This window comes from Vulpes vulpes, unplaced genomic scaffold (assembly GCF_048418805.1).
Source record: "Vulpes vulpes isolate BD-2025 unplaced genomic scaffold, VulVul3 u000000644, whole genome shotgun sequence".
NCBI lineage: Eukaryota > Metazoa > Chordata > Mammalia > Carnivora > Canidae > Vulpes > Vulpes vulpes.
In genome coordinates this window covers 552,007-569,945 of record NW_027325787.1, presented here as the reverse complement: position 1 = coordinate 569,945, position 17,939 = coordinate 552,007, and the positions used below count along the sequence as shown (strand labels likewise).

At 44.2% G+C, this 17,939-nt stretch overlaps 2 protein-coding genes across 5 annotated transcripts in view; one reads left to right on the top strand and one right to left on the bottom strand.

The window, feature by feature from the left end:
- Positions 1–8,215, bottom strand: part of TDP1 (tyrosyl-DNA phosphodiesterase 1) — an 83,263-nt gene extending 75,048 nt beyond the window's left edge. For 2 of the 3 annotated variants that reach the window (XM_026012533.2, XM_072745582.1), the window contains exons 1-3: positions 8,073–8,215; positions 2,510–3,075; positions 60–103 (exon numbers count right to left, since the gene is read on the bottom strand). In XM_026012533.2, coding sequence (XP_025868318.1) covers positions 60–103; positions 2,510–3,071 — 606 coding nt within the window. In that variant the 5' untranslated portion in view covers positions 3,072–3,075; positions 8,073–8,215. Of the gene's footprint in view, positions 1–59; positions 104–2,509; positions 3,076–3,192; positions 3,258–8,072 lie in introns of those variants that run through there. The other variant, XM_072745581.1, reaches the window with a different exon arrangement.
- A 1,703-nt stretch (positions 8,216–9,918) lies between these two features.
- The window catches only part of EFCAB11 (EF-hand calcium binding domain 11), a 144,738-nt gene continuing 136,717 nt past the window's right edge, over positions 9,919–17,939 (top strand). For both annotated transcript variants that reach the window (XR_011999208.1, XM_026012532.2), the window contains exons 1-3: positions 9,919–10,118; positions 10,653–10,748; positions 15,380–15,425. Coding sequence is in view for 1 of the 2 variants with exons in the window: in XM_026012532.2 (XP_025868317.1) it covers positions 10,044–10,118; positions 10,653–10,748; positions 15,380–15,425 (217 nt within the window). In the remaining variant the exon portion in view is untranslated. The remainder of the gene's footprint in view (positions 10,119–10,652; positions 10,749–15,379; positions 15,426–17,939) is intronic.

Here is a 17,939-nt window from a genome sequence, read left to right as displayed (position 1 = left end):
CTTTTTTCTTATGGGGTTATTTGTCTTTTCATCCAAAGAAAAAACCATGATAAACTCACCTGAGCTGAAGATACAAGTGTCCCAAATAGAGGAGATAAGATATCTGAGAAGACAAAACATTTATATCGAGTTAATTTTTTGATAAGAATCATCTGGTAATCACAATTGACAATCAAAATTTGGCTGAGAAAACCATGAACCGAGAAATGACTACAAAGTTAAACATAATGTTCCATAAAATTCAGGAGTAAATTTGAGCAATATTTATTACGTTTTAACGAAATAGAACATAAAACTAAAACCTACAATTTCAGAATCTGATGACTGATCAATTTAAAAAACTGCCACGAAGGACAATGACCATATATTGTTCTTTCCAGATCTTAATCTTTATCTCCTTTAAGTACTTATCCAAGTCCCTCTCCAAGAAACCTCCCCAACACCGTCTAGAAAACAGCAACAGCTGTGGTCTAGCAACAGGTCTAGCAACACCGTCTCCTGAGTGCACTTGCTTCCTGTGAAGGAGGGCAGAGGCACTTGTTGCTTCCTGTGAAGGAGGGCAGAGGCACCAACAACCCTAAGCTCATATTTCTGGCACTCCAGGTCATGTCGAAGGGGGTTGCACCTCACACTCATTCCAAATTGACTTCAAGTAAGATCAAAAAGCTCACTTCTCGGGGATCCCTGGGTGGCTCAGTGGTTTAGTGCCTGCCTTTGGCCCAGGGTGTGATCTTGGAGTCCTGGGATCGAGTCCCACATCAGGCTCCCTGCATGGGGCCTGCTTCTCCTTTTGCCTGTGTCTCTGCTTCTCTGGTGTCTCTCATGAATGAATAAGTATAATCTTTAAAAAAAAAAAAAAAAAAACTCCCTTCTCATAAACTGTACTAGGAGAGGAATTATACAATTACCACTGCCGACTGTAACAGCTGCACTCGTACAGGATTTATTAGGTGCCAGGCACAGTTTTTACCACTGTCCATGTGTTTACCCTTCCCTTCACAGCCATTTTCTGAGCTGGAGTTGCTCATTCCCATTTGGTAGATGAGGAGTCTCCCTTCAGGGGGCTGACCATGGCCACACAGCTAGGAAGGGGGATAGTCAGGATTGATGTCCAGCTATCTGGCTTCGGCACTTGTGCTCCTAACCATCAAACTGCCTGAGGATTTCAAGAGTAGGCTCATTCATTAGACCATGCTTATTGAGTGCTTCTTTCAGATAGTGACCTACATGCTGGGGTACAAAGATTTTAAAGAAGTTGCCTTCAGGAAACTCCTGGTATTTTTATAAGAGGTACACAACACAAAAGGAATGTATTGCAGTTCTCCACAATATCACCTATTTGCCCCTCCTTGGTTTTGAGAACTTGCTAGAATGCTTCACAGAACTCCAAAAAGCATTCTACTTACTAGAGTACCAGTTTATTATAAGAGGATACAAATCAGGAACATTCAGGTGGGAGAGATGCAAAGAAAAAGGAATAGAGGAAGGAGTGTGCACCCTCCATGTGTTCACCAACCTGGAAGCTTTCTAAGCCCCTTCAAGTTAGTTTTTGAAAGGAGACTTCATTACAAAGGAATGATGATTAAATCTTTGGCCATTAGAGATTAACCGCCTCCAGCCCCTTTCCCTTTCCTTGGGGGTGGGAGGTGAGGGTGAGGGCGGAACTGAAAATTCCGACTTCAGTGACACAATTGGGTCTCCCTGGCAATCAGTCCCCCACTCTTAGGTCTTTCCAAAAGTCACCTCATTAACAAACCCACACGTGACTGAAAGGAGCTTGTTAGAAACAGAAGGGATATTCCTTTGACTTTCATTACTTTAGAGCCATTCCAGGAGCCTGGGACAAAAATCAACCAGGAATGAAGACCAAATACATATCATGACATCACACAGATGCACGCTGGGGAATAAAGCAAAGCAACTACAGACTACCTTCTGATTCAGAACTAAAATGTCTATTTGTGTACTGATGTTGGTTTCTTCACCAGGAATTGAAACCTGACTTCTAAGCAGTTCTCGTGCTTGTTTTGGCAGCACATATACTAAGCAGTAGTTCTCAAACCTGACTGGGCATGAGAATCCCCTCAAAAGCTTCTTAAAACAGATTGCAAAGCCCTGCTCCCAGAGTCTGATCCAGTGAACCGGGGCGTAGCCCCCAAATTTGCATTTTTAACAAGTTTTAGGTGATGCTGCTGTCAATGTTGATCCAGGAATCAAAGAATGCTCCCAGGGATTTGCTATTTAAGTGTTATTAGCAAGTTTAAAAGTTAGCACAATGTTTAGAATTGTCTAAGTATTCCAACTGGTTGATCTACAGGACTGAGAAACACTCTGATTCTCTAAGAAAACATTAGTTTGCTGTCAAACTAATGCATTTGCTTGTTAAAATGGTATTTTTTCCTGGGAGTAGTTAAGACTGCAAAGAAGAGTTCTTGGAGACCATTCTAGCTCACCCTCCTTGTTCTGCCAAGGGGACAGTGCTGCAGTTTGACAGCGCTGGAACACTTACCCTTGATGTGGAGGGCTCCAGAGTTATACTTTGGCTTGATTCCTGAGACCCGAGTGAGGTAGAATTGGAAGGGGTTCCCTTTTGCCAACATGTCCCAAATGTCCTGGCCTTCCCCTGAGGTTTCATACTCCTCTTCCTCCTCTTTGAACCCATGGTGGGCGGGAGGGCTGTGATTTCCAGTTCTTTGGGTGGCACTGCCCTTGGAAGAAGAGACTCCATGCTCCTCTCTGACCACCACGTTCTCAACCTGTTTCTGTTGTGTTTCCAGTTGCAGCTCATCATCGCTGCTGGAGAGACACCAACCTAGGTCTTCCTGGGAACCACTCCTCTGCCTTTTCGGAGATGAAACTTGTGAATCTGTGTTGCTGAACTTCACAGGTGAGATTTTTCTTTTATAGGCAGCTTTTCTAGCCTCAGAACAGGTGTAACTTGGCTCATTTGCTGCTCTTGGCCCAGCATGGGGAAGGGAAGATGTAGATGGCTTGTCTAGTTTTGGCTTTTCTTCCTCACTCTCATCACTACTGGATATTGTCCACTTCCCATAATCACCTTCCTGAGACATACTTCTGGAAGTGAAAGACAAATATTGTTATTTTCATTTACTAGGCCATTGGCAAACTGTTGCTCTTAAATTCCCTGTCAGTACGAGTTTCTGCAACCCGTACAGCACACCTGACACTTACCAGATGCTGAGCTGCTAAATGAACATCAGCTGTTTCACAGGTGTTCAGAGGCATGTTCCCAGGATCTGCTACAGGAATTTGGCAAATGAAGTGACAGCAAAAATCTCAGTCACCTTCTCCTTTCAACCCAGACCTTGTTCTTAGGAGGCCCAAGGAAAGAGCTGGGGACAAACTCCAAAATAAAAATATTCACTCTTGACCTCGACTCTTCTAACAGGTGTTTGGTATTAATTTTAGGAATTTCAATAGTTATAATTACTCAAATTTTTGAGATCAAATTGGAGTTTATAAATCTACCCTTTACCCAAGCATGGGAGCCCACAGGATGTTAGCGATTCTTCTAAGATAAGCTTACCGTGAAGCTGAACAAAATCCTCAAAAACAGTATCAAATGCTCAATTCTATATATACGTTATCTAGAATTGCTGCCACGAGGACCCAACTATCTTATTGGCCTCATCCTAAATCCACTACTAAAGCCTGCAGAACACTTGCATTGAAGCAAACACTTGTTTTCTAAACCAGAGTCAAGTTTCTACTTAAACGATGAAGTACTTTTGGTTTTGTTGCCTACAAAATCTCACCAATTCAAATGTAAAGGTCTAACTACATTTTCCAGATAGCTAAGGAACTTACTGTGATTTTTTAATTTTTGTACAAGACCCAGAGAAAAATTATTTAACTCGAGTCTGTGTTCAAATTCTCAAAATTTTACTCTTTTAAAGAAATTGAGGACACATTACAAGATTGGTACACTCTTCACAGGACCTCCATCCCTTAAAAAAAAAAAAAAAGCTTGATTGCACATCAAAAGATTTGCGAATGAATATATTTTCATGTTTCAAGCTAAAAAGTTTTAATGTTTTTTTTTGTAGGCTCAAACGCACCACCCAAGATCAGAGATCAAACATTGCATACTCTACCAAATGAACCATCCAGTTGCTGGTCAAGTTAAAAAACCTTCACAATTTTTAAAGATTTTATTTGCGCAGCCCCAATGGCCCAGCAGTTTGGCATTGCCTTCAGCTTGGGGTATGATCCTGGAGACCCAGGATCGAGTTCCACATCAGGCTCCCTGCATGGGGCCTGCTTCTCCCTCTGCCTGTGTGTGGGTCTCTGCCTCTGTGTCTGTCATGAATAAAAATCTTAAAAAAATAAAGATTTACTTATGAGAGAGAGAGAGAAAGAGAGGGGCGGGGGCAGAGAAGCAGGCTCCATGCAGGGAGCCTGATGTGGGAGTCGATCCCAGGACTCCAGGATCACGCCCTGGGCCAAGGCAAGTGTTAAATTGCTGAGTCACCCAGGATCCCCAACCTTCACAATTTCTCACCTTTTCAATTCATGACCAGTCAAGTTAGACCAAGTTTCTCCTGTAAATTATCTGTTTCAAGGGTGTTTTTTAAAAAACGGAGTTCATTTAGACCATAATTTGACCTGTTCTTCACATCTCAGGGTCCCTATTAACCTGACCTGGTATGCAAAGCTGTAGGGACTGCTTGCTTCAGTACTAGTGGCCTTAGTTTTGGTCTAGGTCTTTTTCTAAGTGTTCTGTGTACCCCAATTCTAGGTTAGAACTCTGAGCAGGCTTCTCCCCTAAATTGTTTCTAATCTACTAAGGGTTAAGAAACCAGATAATACAGTTCTAACAAGCTTGGTTAAAAGGATACAAGAGCCAGGTTTTCTACATGAAAAATACTTGGACAGACCTACTAATAAACACTTACTTGAATAGTTCAGGTTTTTAAAGCTTTTCATTTTTTTCCCCTTAAATTTTAGGTTCCTCTTGTGTTCTAGACTCTTGGAGGCTGCTGGTGAGAGGTATTTAAGCCATCCCAATTCACCTTGTGAGTTAAAGGAACTTCGAAGGAATGACTTTGGTGGCTAGTTTTGTGGCTTCAAAAAATTATTTAAGAATAGAACCATCTTAGAAAAAAACTGTTGGCTCTAACTTTCAAAGAGCTCTCAAACAGCAGTAAAGCCAGGCTCTTAGTAACAGAATCTTCAATTAAGAGTCCACAGGCTGTTCTTTCTAAATTCCTTCCCCATTCTAAAGCAGAATTTGTAGGTGAGAAAGAATTCAGCTTCCAGCCTAAGAAAACCTGTATGCAGACACTTAAAGGCTACCACCATTCCTCTCCCAGATGAAGTACGTCTAAATAAAATAGAATTTAGAAATCATGGAGAACTCTGTAGGGAAGACCATCATCTTTAGTGACTCTATTTAGAGTAATTCTAAGGCTTTCAGTTTTATTACCTATGTGTTCTAGAACCATACGTGGATGGGAAGGAGGAAGACCATTCCCTCCAAAGTAGGACAAGTGGGTAAAAAAGCTTTTGAAACATATTTCGAGAAAAAAAAAATGCTTTTATCTGCTTATAGTTTAAGTTTTAGATCTGCTTACCCTTAAATATGCTGTTACTTGCTAATTAAAGGCAAAATGCCTTTGAAAGAAAAAACTGGATCATCACATTCAGATTACCAAGCTCTTTATGAAGAGGAGTGGTTGAAATGCCAAGATCAGGAACTGACTTACTGTGGAGAACTCCCTGGTTCCAGTATTAGAATTTTACTTCTCTGCTATACAGGCATTTGCAGAGTGCATTTGTCATCAAGTCAGTGTTAAAGGTACAACTCAAGAGCATTCCTTCAATTGTTTGTCGTCTTCCCTGGGCAGCATCTGGCCATACCTCAGGTCTAAGATCACATTTTGAGTAAATGGTGATGCCGAAATTAGACAGTCACAATTTTGATGGGCCAATTCTGAGACCCGACATTAGTCAAGTCGGCACAAAGTGGTGTTTTCCAAAGTGGGGGTGCCTGGGACCAAACAATGTCGCGTTATACAAGTACCACCCTTTTCTGTTCCAGTCCATTTTTTAAAGATTATTCGAGACAGAGTACAAGCAGGGAGGAGGGGGAGCGGGAGAGGAAGTAGCAGACTCCCTGCTGAGCAAGGATTCAGATGCTGGGGCTCCATCCCAGCACCTGGAGATCATGACCTGAGCCACCCAGGCACCCCTGTTCAGATCAGTTTAAGTCAAAGGGACAGTTGTAGTGTTGAAGAAACGCCTCAACAGACCTGGGGCTCTTCTGCAGGCACCAGTAACACTTTTTAAACCATCAACAAAGTATCTTAAGGCTCCATTTTATTTACAACAAAATGAAGTTATTTTATTTTATTTTTTTTTTTTTAAAGATTTATTTATTTATTCAGAGAGCGAAAGAGAGGCAGAGACACAGGCAGAGAGAGAAGCAGGCTCCATGCAGGGAGCCTGACGTGGGACTTGATCCCGGGGCTCCAGGATCACACACCGGGCTGCAGGCCGGGGCTGCCCCAAAATGAAGTTTTAAAGACAATACTTATGTAAAAATTAGATTCAAATCAAAACACCAAGTAAACAATGGTACAGGTATTAAAAGGGAGACAAAAACCAGGAAGGAGGTAGGCAAACGATTGAAATATGGTAAACCGCATTAAGCTATATTGCCAAACGATAAAAATCTAAAGAAAATTCTCCCACCAAATGCCAGCGTGGAACACTAAAGTTTCCTAAAGGGACTGGAAAAAAAGTTTTGTGGCTGCAAACGGGTACTCCTCTTAAAGCTGCTAGCACCTCCTCTCCCCTTATCATACTAGACCCAACTGGGGCATATCTCTTCCACATCCCAGAGGCTCCTAGTAGAGCGCTCAGATCAGGAGGGCAGAGGCCCGGTGTGGACCACCTGTGGGCAAACATGAACTCCTCCTCTCATTTCAAATCCAGTCATCAGTAGGTGGTAAACGTGGAGTTGGGCAGGTTACTTCACTGCTAAGCCATAGTTTCCTCCTGGGGAAAAGGAGTATCATACCTATCTCCCAGAATTCACTCATGCAACAGGTACTTTTGAGCAGCTGCTATGTGCCTAGCCCTGGGGATAAGGAGCTAATACACAAATGGTTTCTATGCTAAAAGTGCTTATATGTTTCAGGGCTGCGGGGGAGGGGGGGTGTGGGGCGCGGGGAAGGAACAGACCCACACAAACAGAAGGGCCAAGCTATCTTTCCAGACACTAGGTGCATTTTACAGGTGTGAGAGAGTAACAGGGACGTCCTTACTTTGGAATGCTTTTAGGATAAGTAACATTTAAGGGAGATCTGAGGCATGAAAACCAGCCGAATAAAGGGGGTGGGGGGGAAGTATTCCAAGTAGAGAGAACCCAACCTGCAAAGGCCTGGAGGTGGGTACAAAGTTGTAGTAACTCCTAGATGAGAAAGAGGCATCTGGGCAAGCTGTACAGTAGTTCAGGATGAAGGGGGTGGGAAGAAGTAAGGGAAGTGTTAAAGATCCTGGATTTCAGACTAAAAAAGGCAGGGGCCCCGAAAGGCCTTAACAAGCGGGGAGTACAGGGTCCCCACTTACCTAAGCTACTAGGTTCGCTACGGGAGAACGGCTTGGAGGGAGACGAACCCGGCGGGGCAGGTCCTGCAGGGGCGGTGGGGCCGGAGGGAGGCGGGCCGATGGGGGGTGCGCCGACCACGGGCCCGCAACCTCGGAGGCGCTTCGCCAGCAGGGAACTCGGTCCACGAACGCTCGCACCGAGTCCCCCGTAAGTCCCACGGTGACCCGCTCCGCGCACAGGCGCAACCTGGCCCGGGAGAGGCGCCCGCGCGCTCCGCATCCCCCACCTGACGACACCGCCCACCTGCCGCGCGGAGGAGCCGGAGCCCGAGCCCGCGACACCTGCCGCTCGCGCCTGGCGGGTTCGGCGCACGACGAAGCCGAGGCCCAGGAGGGGACCTTCCCCAGCATCCCTGCCAGGTGCCCTGCTTCCCTCGGCTCCCTCCTCCGGCCCCAGCGGCCCGCGCGCAGGCCGGGCTCTGCTACCGCGGGACACGCACCTGGAGCTTCCAGAGCCGCAGCTGCCCAGGCGCCCGCGACCACCAGGTGAGCGCCCTCCGGTCCGCCGCCCGCGCCTGCGCGCAGTTTAAACCCTCCCGGCCGCGGCTCCGGGCTGGTGGCCCCGCCCCTTCCCCTTCCCCTTCCGGGACGCTCGCCGCTGGGTCCTAAACACCGCCGGGTCCTGAGGTGCGGCCGGGGCGCCGGGCAGCGGGCGGTTCTGGCGGGAAGGAGTGGAAACGCGGGGGGGCGGGGGGGGTCTCATCTCTCGGCTCACCTCCTGATGACCGCTTCTAATCTCAACGGAGGAGAGAGAAAGTGAAGTGTTCTCTCTCTCCCTGCCCTTAGTTAATGGACCAAACTCTGCCCCTTTTACAGGGATTCTCCTGGACGGGCTCAGCCTCCCGGAGCTCGAGGCGGGCGGTATTGACTTAAAAAGGCAGAGAAAGGATTCACTGAGGTTCGAGGCAAGCTGTGCGCCGAGACCTGCATCCCCGAGCGCCGGGCTTGCTGGGGGCGCAAATTTGTAAAACCTGCTGTAAAATAAAAAAGTTAATGAGCTCCCATCACCCTCAACCGCGAAGGCCTGTTGTTTTTCATTTAACTGGTTTGCCTGGAGAGGGAGGGGGCTGAAATTCTTGCAAAACGGAACCCTCCCTCTGTTCTTGGCTTTAATGTTTATGACATTTATTTTCAGAGTTTCTTTTTTTCGAACTAAACACCTTTCCTAGAGGACTTAGTGAAACAACTTGGTGTAAACGGATTTTTTTTTTTTTTTTAATATTGTTGGGGTCTGTAGCTGATGGCCAAGGAAGAATTCTTGAGATGCCTTCGGCGCAAAAAAGGTGTTGTTTTTTTTTAATATTTTGTTTATTTATTCATGAGAGACACACACACACACACAGAGAAGCAGAGACACAGGCAGAGGGAGGAGCAGGCTCCATGCAGGGAGCCCGACGCGGGACTCGATCCTGGGACTCCAGTGTCACACCCTGGGCTGAAGGCAGTGCTAAGCTGCTGAGCCGCCCGGGCTGCCCCCAGAAAGGTGGTTTTATTACGGCATGGGACAGGACCAGGGAAGAGAAGAGCTACTGCCATGGGACTTTAAGGAGCAACTGATTTTTATACTTTGGAGTTGGGGGAGATAAAGAGACAGGAAGTTTCCAAAAGTTTGCTAAAGAGGACTCCGGGGGTATAGGGGGACTTGTCAGGCTAAGGTGGTTTTCCTTCTAGCAAGACATTAACATTAAGGCAGTTGGGAGCTTCCTGGAGGAACCTTTTACTCTACCTGCATCAAGTAATTGTCAATGGGCTGCAGGTTATGAGAACATTTCATTTTATTTGCATTGCCTTCTGGCTTTGTTTCCCACGTCAGAGAAGTTCGAAGGACTTGGTACGTTTGCTGAACGTCTGCTGCTTGCAGGGTTATGGGAAGACAAAACAGGGTAACTACCCTGGAGGGCTCGACCCCAATGACTTGCTGATAAGCAGGCGAATCCTGGACTTGGCTCTTTGGGGCTTTTTATGCTTTGTCCACACTTGTGTTTCCTATCATGTTTAGCACAGTGTCAGAGATAAAAAAAATTACTCAAGTAACTTATTGCAGGGGCGGGGGCGGGCAGGAAGATGGAAAGAACCTTGCAAGAGACACTGAGGCAGGACCTAGGTGAGCCGGTTCCCAGCGGAGCGCTAGGAGTTAAGGGGATGAGAAGGGCGGTGCCAAGGCTGGGGGCGGGCCCAGGAGCCGCTCCGCTATAGGCTGTTCCTAGGAAACGGGCCTAAAGCCTCTGGCCAATAGAATCGCGGGATCAACGCCAGTGGCCGGCAGGCCGTCCAATAGGAGGAGACGTTGGAGTTGCCCGGCTAAGTTCAGCTTCCTTAGCTGCGGTGAGCGTGGCCAGAGGTCTGCTGCTCCCGGGATCTGGCCGCGGAGGTCTCGGGCTCTCCGGTCCCGAGTCGGTTTGGTGGTCGCGATGTTTTTCTCCGGGCCCGGGGCCCGGCCACGGACCTGGGAAGCCAGCCCCTCCGAACATAAGAAGTGGGTGGAAGTAGGTGTCCGGAGGCTTATTCCGAGACTCGAACTTGACCCAGGGCTCCCATCCTTTCCCGCCTGGGTCTCGGCTTGGTTGCACCGACGAGGACCGGAGCCTCCTTGCAAAGGCCCATGGATAATAACTGAGCCGAGGGCTGCAAGGCCCCTCGCTCCCTGTCCGGTGTTCTGGCTGCTTCCAAGTTCCTTCTTTTCCCCGCTACCTCGTTCATTAGTAATAACCCCCCAACCTTCTTATCTGTCTCACCTTCCTAATTCTTAGGACAGGATTTTAGGTAGAATTTATCCCAGTGGTTTAAAGGAATTAGTTTGCGTTAGTCTGGCGATTAAGTAGTTTGCATATTTCGGAGGGGAGTAAATGATAGCACATTTAAGAGTTCTTCAAGAAGGAGTAAAATTAGGATGATGCAACTCCCATTTCCAAGCCCCCCTGCTCAGCTGAGGTTTAGATTTTGGAGGTCTAAATTTAATATAAACGAGGAATAGAACAAACGGGCGTCGGTCTAACTGGAGGTATTTTGATGTTCTTTAGGTATTTAAAGCGTGCGATGAAGATAACAAAGGCTATCTAAGCAGAGAGGACTTTAAAGTTGCCGTTGTAATGCTGTTTGGGTACAAGCCCTCCAAGGTAGAACTTTTCTTCATCTATTTGGGAGTGGGGCAGACGGTACAGGAGTGGGTGGATTCTAAGTGCTGTGGCTTCTTTAGGGTGTTTAAAAATCACTGCCTCTCAGAGCGATTTCAGAGATGTGTCCAGTGCTAGATTTTTACCGTTCTTAAGAGCCTAACTCAGGGATGAGGTCGAGTTCTTGGAGCTTATGTCACCAGCAGGCTCATAATAAAAACAAGATGCTAGGGAGGTGTCTAGAGGGAAGACTGGGGAGGGGGTATTGGTAACGGGGGGGGGGGGTTCATTTGAATTATAAAACTAACATAGTTACTTATGCAAAAAATTCCAACAGCCTGGAAAAAGTATAAAGTTGAATGTAAAATCCCCTCCTTTGCTATCAGAGAGTCCTGCTCCTTAGGGGCTACCATTATTAACAGTTTTTTGTGTGTGTGTGTCATTCCAAAATTTCTGATGTATAACAGACGTGCCTAGCATTCTATTAAGAACATAGGTGGGGAGCACCTCGCTGGCTCAGTTGGTTAAGTGTCTGCCTTTGGCTCAGGTCATGATCCCAGGACCCCACATCAGCCTCTGCTCAGTAGGGAGCCTGCTTCTCTCTTTCCCTCTGCTGCTGCTCCTCCTCTCTCTCTGCTAAATAAATAGAATCTTTTTTAAAAAACCCATAAGTGGGTACATAGTATGTCTGTTTTATTTTGCTTATTTTCACTTAACAGTGAACATAAATGCACCACCATGTTTTAAAAAGTAGTCGCAATAAGTAAGTAAATAAATATATAAATAAATAAATAAAAATAAAAAGTAGTCGCATAGTATTCTCTGTAGCCAGTTTCCGGTCTTTGGTCATTTAGATTGCCTTCATTATTTTTCATTCCTACAAACATCGTTGCGATGAGCATCCTTTTATATGTATATCTGTACTTGTGGTTGTATACCTGTGGAATAAATTCCTGGAAGTACAATTACTAGGTACATTTAAATTTTGTTGGGTGTTACTCTTCAGGAAAGTTTGTGCTGATTCACTAATGAGCTGAGCTTCAAGGAAGGTCCTGCTTTAGGTCAGATTTCCTGCTCTCCTTTGTCATTGGGCTGCTCCCTTCATTACATTGATTCTATTTTTTTTTTTAAAGGATTTATTTATTTGAGAGAGAGAATAAGCAGGGGGAGCAGAGGGAGGCGGACAAGCAGACTCCCTGGGACCATGACCATGCCAAAGGCACACAACTGACAGCCACCCAGGTGCCTGTTACATTGATTCTAGAGATGGATTCTTCTTGTTAAGATGCTGAACTGGAATTAATCAAAGACAAGATCTTGTCCAACTTTAAGAAATTCAGTTGTGGCCTTTAAACAGAGGGCTGTGCCTGGAATGCCCTCCCTCTGTCCTCCTTAAACCAAACAGCTTAGCAATCACTTTGGCCTGACTGTTCTCCCCACCGGACTCTGCTTCTCAGATTGCAAGCCCAGCAAAGGCAGGGACCACGTGATGTCTCACTTCTCTGTTCCTCATTACGCTTAAATGCATCACCACTTCACGATAAATACATTCTATTGACACAGATTGGTCCCATGAACTGATTATGGAAGGTAGGCTGATTATGGAGCTCAGAGAAGTAGGGCTGACTCCCAGAAATTGCAGCTCTTCCATTCACCTGCAGTCATTTCAGCTAGAATTCCAAAGCAGGTCAGCTAAATGGTCCCAGCTTTTGAAGCATTATATTTAACCTGTGTTCAGCTGGAAAGATGGCTGGTTTCATTCTGCTTTTATCACCCTTGAAACTACTTAATTGGCTTTAATTTTAGAATATAAGCGAGGAACTGAATGATAAGTATAGTGATATGGTAACACATGTGTACAATCCATGAAATTTAACAAATTTTTACTTTTATTTTCCTACCTGGCTGAGGTTTCGGGTTTCATTGTTTTAATCAAATGTCTATTGATTGCAGATCACAAAACAATAAAGTGATACCAAATCATCTGTACATCTGTTAGTCATTTGTATAATAACTTGTGTTAAATGACAATGTATAGGGGATCCCTGGGTGGCTCAGCAGTTTAGCGCCTGCCTTTGGCCCAGGCCGCAATCCTGGAGTCCCGGGATCGAGTCCCACATCGGGCTCCTGGCATGGAGCCTGCTTTTCTCCCTCCTGTGTCTCTGCCTCTCATTTTCTCTCTCTCTCTCTCTCTCTCTCATAAATAAATAAATAAATAAATAAATAAATAATAAATAATAAATAAATCTTTAAAAAATGATAATGTATACCCTCTGTGAAATATAACAGATTGTTACCTTCATATTAGGTTGAAGTTTGGGTTTTTTAAATATATTTTTAAAGATTTTATTTTTTTTTAAGATTTTATTTATTTGAGAGAGAATGTGCACATGAGCAAGGTAAGGGGCAGAGGGAGAAGCAAACTCCCTGCCAAGCAGGGAGCCTGATGCAGGGTTTGATTCCAGGACTCCTGGATCCATGACCTGAGCTGAAGGCAGACACTTAACAGACTAAGCCACCCAGGTGCCCCTAAAGATTTTATTTTTCAGTAATCTCTACATCCAACATGAGGCTTGAACTCACAACCCCAAGATCAAGAGCTTCATGCTCCACCAACTGAGCCAGCCAGGTGCTCCTAGGGTTATATTTTTGAATATTACTTTTGAGCAAATAAAATATTTACTGCATGCACAACATGTAATAAATATTTATGCATTCATGCAATTGTTTACTTCCTATTTAATAAAATGAACACTTGATAGTTGCTAGTGATATAAAGATGAATAAAATAGCCTCTATTGTGAAGCAGTCCAGATGTCACTTAGACTAGAAGAGCTAGATTCCTCATATGAAGTGTCTGGAAGCACTTTGTGGTGTAGGGAGATGCTATGCCCTGCTGATTAGATGTGGTTGGCCCTCGAGAGGGGTGTGAAACCAGGGCTGGAGCAATAGTAATGCCACTAAGTGGCATTAAAACTAAGGCGTAGGCTTGGGGAAAGTCAGTGAGTTTAGTTCAGGGCACATGAAGTTTGAGGAGGCTGTGAACATGCCAAGTGAATTCACTCATTAAATACTGTGCTGGTGTTGAGATTCTGGTGGAAAGATCTGCCATCCCTTGTAAATGCAGGAATCTGGAACCACACAAGGAATTGAGAGGTAAGGGCTAGAGACAGATTGAGGACTCCTCAGGTTACAAGTGGTGGTTCAGAACATGAGACTGAGTGGCATTGGCAGAGAACAGGATGCAGAGTGCTAAAGAGTACTCTACAGGGGGCGGGGTGGGGGCAGGCAGGGGTACCAACATTTCAGGGTAGGTAGGAAGAAGATGTGATGTGAACCCCCTGGCATGGGCGAGAGAAACCAGGAAAGTGCGAGGCCTGGAATCCAAGGTCAAAAACCTGTGCCAGGTGTTGTCAAGGTTCTAATTCCATAATGTTTATAACGCCCTTGTAACTATAGGAAAGTGCTTATATTTTAATATATAGTGAAAGTTTCCTGAACCTTATCTAGGATGTGTTCTGAAATATCTTTAAAAAGCCATAGAGGGGAAAATGCAGACTCGGCCAAGATGTTAATAGTGGTTTTCATTGGATTGCTGTTTTTAAAAGTGTTCATGATTTTTAAAATATATTTCATGTTTTCTACATCACATTACTTTTATTATCAGGAAAAAAGTTAAAGCCATCAAGCTCATTGCAATAATCCTTGTATTTGTCTAAAATAGGTTACCTTTTAGATTATGCTGCATATATGACAGCCAAGTTGATTATATATGTTTAAGTTGTTTTGGGGCCATTAGAGTCTGTAGCAGATTAGCATGTTGTATCTCATAGATATAAAAATATTTTTTGCTGTAATGCCACTTCAGTTTTTATTTTATTTTTCTAAGTTTTTTTTAAACTATTTGAAAATTTTTCCCCACTTTTTTTTTTAATTTAAATTTAAAAGAGAGAGAGAGAGAGAGAGGCAGAGACATAGGCAGAGGGAGAAGCAAGCTCCATGTAGGGAGCCCGACGTGGGACTCAATCCCAGGTCTCCAGGATCATGCCCTGGATTGAAGGCGGTGCTAAACTGCTGAGCCACCCAAGTTGCCCCTAAGATTATTTAAATCCCAGTTAGTTGGGGATACCTGGGTGGCTCAGCAGTTTGGCGCCTGCCTTCAGCCCAGGGTGTGATCCTGGAGTCCCAGGATCGAGTCCCGCATCGGGCTCCCTGCATGGAGCCTGCTTTTCCCTCTGCCTGTGTCTCTCTCTGTGCCTCTCATGAATAAATAAATAAATAATTTAAAAATTAAAAAATAAAACTGATTTCCCCCTTTAAAAAAATAAATCCCAATTAGTTAACATGCAGTATGTTGCAGGTGTACAATATAGTGATTCAACAGTTCCATACAACACCCAGTGCTCATCACAAGTGCCCTCCCTAATCCCCATCATGTATCTAACCTATCCCCCCACCCCAGATATCAATGGAAGAATAAAATGATTATTACAGCTGTCCTGTGATGTTACTTGTCTGCTGAACTCAGGAGAGTTGGTTTCTCATAAAATACAATCCTTCCCCACACCCCAAGAATTAAGAATTCGCACTGTGAAAACATTTGATGAAATCGTATGTGCTTTTCTTTTTTCTAGATAGAAGCTGATTCCGTGATGTCTTCAGTAAATCCAAACACTTCCGGTAATATGAAAGTTAATATTAATTTTTAGATATTCATAAAGCTAAAATTAATAAAAATAGAGATTATAAAGCACATCTTTGTTCTGTTTCAAAGAAAAGTTTTGGTCCTTTAATGTATTCATAAGTATGTATGTTTATTGTAAGGAAGTTTTAAACCATTGAAAGGTATAAAGAAAAAACGTTGCTTGTGATGCCAACATCCAACTGATGATGGAGATTTTCTGACTTAGATGAACGGAAGTGGCATCCCCTGCAATGGAAAGACTGGGGGAAAAGGTATGGGGTTGGGGGAGACCCAGAGTTCACTTTTGAGTACGTTAAGTTTGAAAAGTTTCGATCAGTGATGTCAGGGCACTTGGGCTGCATGAATAGAGAATTCAGAGGAAAGCTGTGGGCCAGAGAAATAAATTTGGGATTCATTGGCATATAGATGGTTTTTGAAGCCAAGGAGATGGATGAGACCACCTAGCAAGATAGAGTGAAATGAAAACCTTAGGAAATGGGATCTTGAGAAGTCAGGGAGTTAGGAAATGGCAGAAGATTTAGAGGGGGTGGACGGGCAGGAGGAAAATCAAGGGTGTCTGATCAAAAGTGAGAAGTAGATTATTCCAAGGAAGAGGATGTGGTCAGTGTTGAAAGGTCAGGTAGGTACTAACAGAAGAGTATCCGTTGGAGTTGGTGACCAAGCTGTGTTTGCTGAGTTTGGAGAGAGCACTTTGAGTGTTGATGAAGCAGAGGCCAGGCCCAAGTGGGAGAAAAGTCTTTCAGTTGGTCCAGAGCGGCTGGGCTCTAGAGCAGTTTTGTTTGTTTTGTTTTTGTTTTTGTACATGAAGATGTGTCTGAACTTAGGCTGCTGTTGTTTTTGGAGATAGAACGTGCTAGATTGGCTTTTTAAAAATTACCTTTTTTTGGGGAAATAAAGCTTACAGAAAGTTGCAAAATAGGACAGCCTGGGTGGTTCAGCGGTTTAAGGCCTCCCTTCTGCCCAGGGCCTGATCCTGGAGACCCAGGATCGAGTCCCACATCAGGCTCCCTGCAGGGAGCCTCCTTCTCCCTCTGCCTGGGTCTCTGCCTCTCTCTCTCTCTCTCTCTCTCTTTCTCTCTCTCTCTCTCTGTCTCTCATGAATAAATAAATAAAATCTTTAAAAAAAAGTTGCAAAATAAAAATAGTACTGAGAACCGTAAAGAGTACTGTATACTCTTTACCCAAGTGCACTTATTATTAACATCTTACCCCTTGGGCCCCTCCTATCACCACCTCTTCCTCTCGCTGCTCTGAACCTAAAACATAGCACACTTACCAACTTCATGAACTTAAATTGATAGTATATCTTTATCTAATTTACTGTTTATTTTCCAGTGTTGTCACTTGATCCGATAGTGTCCTTAGTAACATCATTCCTCATTTAATACAGGAATTAGTCTTTGATGCCACGTCTCCTTAGCATCCTTTAATCTGGAACATTTTTGTAGACTTTTTTTGCCTTTTTATAACATTGATATTTTTGAGGAAATAGCCCAGCCCTTATTATTTGTTTTTTTTTTTTTTTTGAGAATAGTCCTTATTTGGTGTTTCTCTGTAATTAGGTCAAAGTTAAGCATCCTGAGCCAGAATGCCATTTAGGTGATCTGTCCCTCTCTGATGCCACTTCTGGAGGCACACAATGTCCATCTGTCTCTCATAGATGATAGTAATTTTTATCATTGGTCAAGATGTTGTTCAAGTTCTCCATTGTATTCTGTTTATCTCTTCTTCCTCTGCAACAAACAAGCAGTCTGTGGAGACACATTGAAGATGTTGCACATACTTTGCTTCTCATCAAAATTTCCCCCTAGATTTGGTGACTATGATTCTTGTCTGACCCAGCTTTTGCCATTATAGTTGTAAAGTAATGATTTTTCTAATCCCAGTACTGCTTCCTTATTTTTCCCCCTAAAAGATTTATTTATTTACTTGAGTGAGAAAGAAAGAGAGCACACGAGTGGGAGGGGCAGAGGAAGAGGGAGAGAGAATCTCAAGCTGACTCCCCACTGAGCATGAAGCCCAACATGGGGCTCAGTCCCAAGATCCTGAAATCATGACCTGAGCCAAAAACCAAGAGTTGGATGCTGGCTGCGCCATACAGGCACCCTGCCTGGTGCTTCTTCCAGGGAGCCCTTGGCTATAGGCAAGAGACCTCCCCTTCTTGATCAGTCGATCTATTTATTATCAGCATGGACCCATGAGCTATATGCTTTTTAGTAATTTACATCCTATTAGTTATAGTTATTTTAGTTTTCGCTTTGTCACAGACTTGGTCACTGAATGCTTCCTCAAGCTGACTCCTGGGTTTCTGACCAGTGTGGCTTTTTCTTTCTTTTTAAAAATCTTTCTTTTTTTAAAGTCTTATTTATTTGAGTAATCTCTATACCCCCTGTGGGGCTTGAACTCATGACCTGGAGATTAAGAGTCACATGCTCTTCTGACTGAGCCAGCCAGGCGGCCCTAAAAATCTTTATTTATAAATGTTAGAT